Below are 9,246 nucleotides of genomic sequence, written 5' to 3'. Positions count from 1 at the left end.
AATCCATCCATCTTTTGGTCTCTTGTGCCTCGGGATGGAGTTATCCAAGCATCATCTCTTCATGGAGATCTGCTGCCCTTGCGAATTCCGATTGCTTTTCAGGAGATCTGCATGCCACCGAAGTTTGGATTTATTTTAGAATGTGAGATCCTCCTTCAGCAGAATATGTCTTTTAATGATACTTTGTTCTCGTCTATCTTAAGTCACTTTCGTAACCCAAAAAGGAAGGAAAGAACCATACTTGTGACTCACCTATTCCAAAGACTAATGTTGGGGCCCGCACCTCTTTCTCTTGATCGTGCTGAACAAATGGAAATGAGCAAACTACTGACCATATAAAAATCATCTTCCAAAAGTACTACTGCTCATCGGTCCAGCAGGTGAAGCCAGCTTCATTTTTTCCTGATCGATCGATGGAAGATGGACAGAGTTAACAGCGCCTCAATTTATCGGGAAATCTTACTAATCATAATAACATGATCAACCAGTTTATGCTCTGGTGGAATCTTGAATAATAATATTGCAAACATTAGCTATCGTGCAAACAATAGCACCACGGGCAGCATTAGCTACATTAGCTAAACAAGTAGAAGAGTGAGAGGATGACAATGTGTAAGCATAGGTAATAACTGGTCCGAACAAATAGCTGTCCTCCTTCGAGGGGTCCGGCGGACCGAGAGTCATCTCAGTCTCATTAATGCTACTAGATATACGAGTGCCCTGCCCTTGGCTTCTCCTACCGTCCATCAATCCTTGGACAGACTGCTGCTTCCAGGACCCTTTTTCCCTCCATATTTCTGATTCAAAACCATTAAAACCAGGTTAAAAATTTAAGTATTCGAGCTAGTTAATTTTAAGCTGAAGCACCCTGCATAAAAAATACGCAGCCATATGGTTCCTAAATAAAACAAGAACAAAATACTTTTTGGGCTGCCTCCAAAGCCAAGTGCTTATTGATCTCAACAATACAGCTAAAGCTACTTACCCCCCTATTCGAGTGTTTAGATCTCAATCCTTAGGAGTCTTAAGGCTCCGATTCATTCGAATCTCATAATAAAGAACTCATGCAAATCATTTTTAAGAAAGTGGAACAGTCAGATGATGCAACATGAAGTTTTATTGTGTTCACCTGCTTCCCTACGTTGAATGGGACGTACTTGTACTTGATCATGTGTACAATTTGGCGCTTCATTGTTAGGACGAAAAGAACAATCCAGTAGCACACTAGTATGGGCCAAAAGACAGGAACATCAAACACGGAGAAGAAAGTCATTGCAAAAGCAACACAGAAGGCCTTTGTTATGGAATACCTAGGAAAAATGAATTTCAGCTAGTTAAGTTCACAGTCTCCACCACAGACTGGAGAAATTCATCAGAAACAAAATATAAATAGAAACAAACAGATAAAACAGTTCACAATCGCTAACAGTTAGAAAATACAAATTAAGAGATTATATTTGCAGATAGAAAGAAACAATCACTTTATTTGTCTCTTGCATGGTTGCATGTCTACACATGCATGCATCCACAACTGTATATTGCTCGAGTAAACAGGATAAAAAACCCTCTCCAAGACCACAGACAAATAACTTGGGCAAAAATTTGTGGTAAAAATAACATTTGCATAATAGTTTTGGGCTTGAACAAGCTCGGGCTCTATCAACTAAGGTCATTGGGGTGATTTGGAAACCAAAGTAAATGTCAGATGACATGATTCCAGGCCGCAATCTAACACCATGATCAGATACTGGATTGTTAACTTGCTTGCCACTACCCTTGTCGCTGACCATTTTCATCTCTGCTTACTGGGGATGCTCTAAAATCCTCATCAACTGTGTCGCCATCACAGACCAATTCTGGTCTCACGGTGACTTACCGACACTCTTGAAAACGTGATATCCTAATCCTCATGATGAGAAAAAAAATACAGATATCCAAATAACAAAAAAATAAACTGTGGTAAATATTTCTTTGTTGCAAATTTGGAATGCTTTGATCTTATGTTCACTATTCCTCGAGAAAACAAATAGGATATAAAAGCTAAATCAAGTAAGTTCACAAATATTCTTTGTCATCCTAGCAGATACTTCAGGCTAATAGAAAAAGAGAATATTACATGTGTGATTATTAACATACAATTATTAATAAAAAGAATATTCCCAGTCATACACAGAGAATGTTCAGGAACTCTTGGCAGATAACAATAATGGATTGACTGAATCGGATTGTTGGGTCAGCACTTAATCCATAGTCTGCTAAAATTAGCCCGGAAACCTGGGAACCTGCTGAAGTTGGCCCAGGATAAGACCAAAAGTATGGTGATTGGCTGATGATTGGAGAATGGTGCATGAGTTTGCACAAAAGGATCTAAAGAATGCAGGTGAACGAATTTAAATCGTCGGGGAAAATGAGGAAGAAGAACAAAAGGGGAGGCAAATTTGTGGTAGCCATGTGCCTCCTTGTAATACCACCATCTCATATGCCTTCCATCCTTCTCAATTCTTGCTGATTTCTCTTCCAATAAAAAATAGGTAGGATTACGTGGCGTAGTGTTAAACGGTTAGAGTAGGATGGAAACACATCCCACGGAATCTATCAAACATTATTGGCTATATAACATTATAACCATTTATGCTACCAAAATAAGAATTTGGCTAGGGGGGCACCAAAGGTCACTGAAGCAATGGAGGAATCACCAAAAACCATCAAAACTATACATTCCTTATTCCTCTGTAGCGCATTCCAATGGATAACAGAGGCTCACAACCCTGTGGAAGTACATATAGCTAGAACAACTCTATTTACTCATCGCAAGTTATCCAACGGTTAATCTTGCTTTCTGAAGTTGAGGGGAGTTATGGAAAAGCAGATCTACGTTTACAGATTTCAAATAAACACAAAGCAAGCAGAATGAGGAAAAAAGCAAATGCCTGAAAATTTTCGACGAGGAAGCAAAAACAGGTTAAAGTTTACCAGAACTTGAACTCGGGAAGACGGCGAACAAAGGGTTTGAACTCATCGGAGCCCTTTGTAGGCAAGGCGGGGCCGTCCGAAACTTCAATCTCCGGATCCACCAGAGGCGACAAGAACCCAATCAATAGATTAAGCAGATAGATCCCGAGCCCGTAGGTGATGATGTAAAATCCCTGGACAAAGTAAACTCGCAGGAAGTAGATCGCTGCAACTCCAACAGTACCAAGCCATCTTCCAGTCATATGAGGAGTCGATTTATCCAGGTAGTGCTGGAACGCCCTGGAGAAGTCGCTTCTCCACTTTGCCAGGGGAAACGAAGCGGCTGCGCCATCGGCTTCCATCGATTCTACACCTCAAAAAATCTCCGCTCTTGACGAGGATGTTATTTCAGGTACGAACCCTAAATCGTGAAAAGGGGATAACGAAAAGGTCAGCTACTTTGAAGATTAGGGCTCAAAACAAGAAACGAAATAGAAAACAAAAAACAGAAGCAGCACCGACAACTCACCTCCAATATCAAGTCTTTCTTCCTCCGCTAGAGGTGAAGAGGATTCCAATCAGGAATGAATACGGTGGGAGAGCGGAACCCTAGGCGTCCGGAGGGATCGAAGCGCGGGGGTGGTGGATCCAGGGAGAAAAGGGTTCGAGAGAACCGGAGAGACGAGGGCTGGGAGGCGGAGGAGATCTAGATCAGGGATGTCGCCAGGGGACTTTTGGATCAAGCGAGCGAAGAACGGGCAAGCCTGGATCGTATTTGCTCCGAGAGACGCGGGGGAAGCTCGGTGGTTGGTCCGGAAGGAAAAGGAATGGAATGACGAGTCACCATAGGCTGAAGCCCGTGTTACCACCGCGTCGGCCCAACAAGGTCGCGTTGGGCTCAATTACGTTCATGAAACGACAACGAAAGCCCACATGATTGATTCCGACTAAGAAATAAGGCTCGGCGCTTCGTCCACGTGGGAAAGTTACACGACCTAGCGATTGATGTGTCCTCATTCGCTCGAGTCGATCAAACAGTTTTCACTCCTCCAGTTTTTGGTACAGCCCGCCAAATTGATTGACGCGTATGAAGTACCAACAATAATAAAAAGAAAGATAGCGTGCTTTTCTTAAAATAAACATACCGGAGTGTCAAGACTTGGGAGCTCAGTTTGCTGTTGTTCCAACAACAGCCGAGCAGGATCGCATGACCAATTTACCAGAGAAAACCTCACCTTAATGCTTCTCCGGTTGGCAGCCTGCACGGTCATCACCACGTACCTAACAAACTCAGCAGCACATTACATGCCACACACCCTTGTCACGGGCTAATATTAAAATGGATGGTACAATGTCATCGTCCCAAATCCATTGTCAACCTAAAACCAATTTGTAAGGCACAGGTTCTGTTTAACATTTGGCATCGTAAGTTCAAGCAGGAAGGAACCATGTCGAAAAGCAATAATGCAAACAACAGGTGACAATCTCTAAACACCAACGCTCTTGTGGTGAAACGTTTGTACTCTTTTATATATGGATCAAATATCCATTGGAGCAGCTTCTGAGCTCTTGTCCTCCTCTTGCATGGAAGCTTGATCTGCAGCTGCAGCTTCTGAGCTCTTGTCCTCCTCTTGCATGGGAGCTTGATCTGCAGCTGCAGCAGAAGCATCATCTTCTTTGATCTCTATTGAATCAATCACTTCCTGTATTGTCTTCTGATCAAGCATGTGAAATGGCTCGCCAATTCCGACAACAGCAACGGTGCAGATGGAACTGGTCAGCTTCTCTCCTTGCAATGTCTCCTTTATGGCAAAAAGTGCGTCTTTGATCAGTTCATCACGAGAATAACCGTTGAAGGCCTCAAATCTGCGCTCCATGAAAGTTTTTGCAGCCTGGGAGCGGGATCCGATTGCAAATGCCTGGTACTCAAAGTAGTTACCACTGGGACAGTTATAGTAGAGGTGAGCTCCGGTCTCATCTAATCCGGCAACAAGTAGACCCACGCCAAAGGGCCTTTTCCAAGAACGCTGTGTGCAGACCTGCAATAGACATTACAACTATGATGCCACAGAACCCCTCATATCAATTTCCATAAAATAATATGAAGTTTGAAGATATTAAAACCAACAAGCATGCAGCTAAAATCAGCTAAAACAAGAAATGGGCAAGATAAGAGAATGCCCACCCAGTGAATCTTTCGTAGCTCACACCAAATCCCTGGATAAAGTCTAAAGAGATAGATTCAACGGAGAATCATAAAGAAGATGTGTGTAAAAGAAAGATATTTTAGTGGACAAGGATCACACTATTGTGGGGTTCAGGGAGGATCATTGTTACGACTCGGGCTTGATAAGTTAACTGGCACATCAACTTCGTTTGACCAAAACCGTTGATCAATATACTTAAGCTAAAGTCGATAATAGTACACTCATCAGACCCTTATAAGTCGATCTTAGTCTTACCCACTTCCGATGTGAAACTAATCGGGGTGTTACAATCATAGTCTACCAACTTACCTCTGCAAGTAGAGAGATATAGAATCCAACCCTAGTCACTGAAGTCACACAGAAACAACCGCAGTGTGGTGCCAAGGCTCCTCTTCTCAAGCATAAAAAGGTAAATTAAAAATCAATTGAAGAATAACAATACATGATCAATAATGTAAAGGTGGTAGTCTCCTGCATAGATTAACAAATCTAAGGAAATTTTGACATAAACTCATCTCTCAAACACATAAAGATGCATATAGATGCAATACTGTATTAAAAAGAATTATATCTTAATTAATTAATTAAAAAAAATTGAATATGAAACCCGTCACCCACCTTAATGGGACATTATAGATCAACCAATAGGTATTTCACAAGTCAATAATAGTCATAACCAAAGTAATAGAAAATGAGCTGGAAAAAGCTTTCAAAATTAATAGAAAAGTAAAGAGTCAAATATCAAAATTTAGTGCATGCCTATTTTATATTAGAAGGCAGAACTTACCAACTATGGTGGCAAATCATATGTTTTGAGGATAATTGAACCACAATTTGTTCTTCTTCATTCTCTATGGCTCTATGGCACTTTCAAGTCTTATTTTTTCTGCATTTTTTCGTTAAAACGTGATTTGTATTTTCACAATATGTGCCTCCGCATTGTTCAAGTCTGATGTTAAATCTTCATAAATATTTGCAAAAAACGGAGGAGCATTGACACAAGATTGGGTTGCAACAGTTATAAAAAAACCGAACAAACTCTATGATTTTTTATTGTATCCTTATGGCTACAAATTATAAACCAGGATAATAAATGAAAAATTAAAGGTGTATATTCTTTATCCATAATTTTATAACAGGAAATGGTCCATAAGTTGGTAAATAATAAATCAACACAATTAACAATAAAGAAAAAAAAACTAAAAAAGAGCTTCGGAGAATTACGCACTCACTTCACTTTTTATCAAAAAAAAAATCATGCTACAAAGAATTATAATGACATCTATGAAGTGACGAGAGAAAACACTGAATTTGATTATCCTGTTGACTGTATGGTTTCTAACATCCTTTATCTACTCTTTGAACATAATAGTACTACCGTCACCTCTTTATTTCAATACAGAGGAAATAACCCACTTGTGCGCTTGGAAAAAAAATCGCCAACTAATGAAGTGATACGTTACAGTATGAATTAGCAAGCAGGTACGGACATAGAAAGAAATTAAACATAGATTTTTATCCTGGCCAAGCTATTCAATACAGTTAGTCTTCACTAGACTTGGTTGAACAAGCTTGAAATGAAATATGATCTTGTAGATGTTTGATTGCCAATGGAGAAAGAAACAACCATAAGATCAGCCACATCTCAGCACAAATAAAATTGGATTAGGCTGCTCCTGTAGCACGCTTTTCTGTGAGGATAGTTGGATTTCCTAGAATTTCATCTAGCACTTGACAGGCTTTTGAACATTCTCCCTCTTTTTTTCCTTAAGAAATTTAGACAAATCTAAATACCCAATTTTGATGACCCACAGCACCCACATTCCACGGACAAACTCTAGTCTTTTGACCACATAAGTTATCAGAGGCTAGAGGTGCACTGAGATGTAAAACTCTTAACGGTACTTAAGTGCCACGCAAGAGGCAACGTGCAAGGCTTTGATAGGCAAGGCCCACTTAGTGCCAAGCTCGATGGAATCTGGTATTAAAATAAAAAAAAAGCAAATAAAAAAAATATTATGACATGAAAAATACAACAAAAACAAAAGAAATTAACAAAAGATGAGGGTAAACACACGGTCGTAAGGCAGGTTGTTGCAAAATCTAAATGGTGGACGTTAACCCTCCAAGCCCAATGGCCACACAGACATCCATTCTATGGAGGAGCTCTAATTATAGATTATATTTCGACATAATTCATGGCAGCATGTTAGGCTTTAAAAGAATTGGACATCTTGAACAATTGCAAATGCAGAAAAGTAGTCCAATACAGAAAAATTATAAGATAACAAAATTAGTCTAACTAAAGTGAGAGCATGGCAATAGATTATAAAGTACATTAAGAAGGACAAAATAGCATAAAATCCAGAAGAGCACAAACAAGAAAAAAAGGCAAATCAGCGTAGACAACCGACTGACTTTTAAGATTCCTACATATAACTGAATCTGCAGAGAATTAATTTGATGCATATGAAAAATAACATAAATAAAAGATAACAAAAGTCTAAATTGGAAGTGCGAGATATGAGGCTAGAAATGCATTAAAGAAAGAGGAAATAGTATATAAATGCTATAAGAAAGCACAAACATGATGAAAAAGTGTCAATTGACAGGGTCATCCAACTATGGAAATGGATTCCAATAATAATCTGAAATTGCAGTAAACCTATTGCTCTCAACAAAAGAGGTGACATTCCAACAAAACATTAAAAAAAAAAAACCATCAAAGGGAACCTAAACATGAGAACGAATAATAGCCAGGTAACACAACCGTTTAGACCAGTGTGATGCAAGGTTAAACTGCTTATGGTAACAAAAATGTGCAACATAACCAATGAAACTTGTTAACTTGCTAACACAAAATATGCAGTCAACTATGACTCCATAAGCTCTCTAGTTCTGGCTTATTTAGATCTAAAAGGGGCGAGGATGATCAGAGCTCAAAAAACCATCGACGGCCTATGGTTGGTTGCTAGCGCCAAGTTAGCTTGGAATCTAGTGATCCATCAGACCAACATGAGCAAGAACGTCGCACACAAGGGATCAACACCAGCAGAAGGAATCAAAGCACACCACCATCAGATCCATGAGCATCCATCAAAAATGAGAAACGAAACATTTCCCTCTTCCTGCATCGAATCCTAAGATCCTTGCCCCTCGCTTCCGTTGTAACCAACATAGAAATATTTAGGGCAACCTAGAAATGTTATCGAAACAGATTTCCTTTCTGGGATACATCGCTTGCTAAACCCTAAAGAAGTTGCAAAGAGTTCATGGATCGTGAATTGAATTGGATTCTCGAAGGGACGAGAGAAGGGGAATAGAAGGGGGAAGGGGAGAGCGGGACCTGGGCCTTGTCGGCGAGGCGGACGACGAGGCGAGAGACGGGGAGGGGGGACTCGTAGACGAAGGAGTGGTTGATGCATTCGTTGCGGAGATAGCGGGAGAGCACGCGTCCGTCGGCGGTGAGACCAGCGATGGCGACGCCGATGTGGTCGTCGATCTTGAAGACCTTGCGCTGGTGGGAAGAGAGGTCCGAGGCGGCCTTGTTGACGGTGGCGAGGACAACGTGGGAGGTGGAGCGGAGGCCGACGGCGGCAGCCCCCTGCTTGACGGCCTCCATGGCGTATTCTACCTGGAACAGACGCCCCGCCGGGCTCCACGTCGTCACGTCGGTGTCATACTGGTTCCGAAACATCTCTTCTCCGTCAGCTCTTCTCCTCTCCCGTTGTTATTGTTCTTTCCGATGGTACATCTCAGATCTACTCCATCATCACATTAGTAGTCCCTTCCGGCCTTCTGCTCGCGGCGGGCGTCGAGGGTTTTGCTTCCTCCCCAAGTCAAGGCCCGCGGTTGGTCCGGTCCGGTCCGGCTCGTATCAGGTTTCTTTATTAAAGAGACCTACTCACGGGCCAAGGCCCGTCTGACCCGAATCGGGTTACTCATCGGGTGAAGACCCGAATGACCTCCCGCCTGCCTCGGATCAGCTATATCCAAGATGACCCTCCCTCCCACCCGTGTTACCTAATCGAAATGGGCTCGCCCACTTTCCATCATGACTTCTTCATATACAAGTGAAATGTCTCCC

The 9,246-nt window shown here is 41.4% G+C and overlaps 2 protein-coding genes across 2 annotated transcripts; both read right to left on the bottom strand.

Moving 5' to 3' along the window:
• Positions 1-445: 445 nt before the first annotated feature.
• On the bottom strand, positions 446-3,781 carry LOC103987349 (protein RER1A). The gene is made up of 4 exons (XM_009405628.3): positions 3,482-3,781; positions 2,974-3,373; positions 1,130-1,310; positions 446-797 (listed from the first exon to the last, which is right to left on the bottom strand). Exons 2-4 carry the CDS (start codon positions 3,312-3,314, stop codon positions 747-749), a joined length of 573 nt encoding a protein of 190 aa, XP_009403903.2. The 5' UTR covers positions 3,315-3,373; positions 3,482-3,781; the 3' UTR covers positions 446-746.
• Positions 3,782-4,258: 477 nt separating this feature from the next.
• On the bottom strand, positions 4,259-8,995 carry LOC103987348 (proteasome subunit alpha type-1). Its single transcript, XM_009405627.3, has 2 exons — positions 8,506-8,995; positions 4,259-4,991 (listed from the first exon to the last, which is right to left on the bottom strand). Exons 1-2 carry the CDS (start codon positions 8,854-8,856, stop codon positions 4,491-4,493), a joined length of 852 nt encoding a protein of 283 aa, XP_009403902.2. The 5' UTR covers positions 8,857-8,995; the 3' UTR covers positions 4,259-4,490.
• Between the last annotated feature and the right edge of the window lie 251 nt (positions 8,996-9,246).

This window comes from Musa acuminata, chromosome BXJ2-6, assembly GCF_036884655.1.
Source record: "Musa acuminata AAA Group cultivar baxijiao chromosome BXJ2-6, Cavendish_Baxijiao_AAA, whole genome shotgun sequence".
Classification (NCBI taxonomy): domain Eukaryota; kingdom Viridiplantae; phylum Streptophyta; class Magnoliopsida; order Zingiberales; family Musaceae; genus Musa; species Musa acuminata.
Note: the sequence above shows the minus strand (reverse complement) of the source record. Positions and strands in the feature narration are given on the sequence as shown.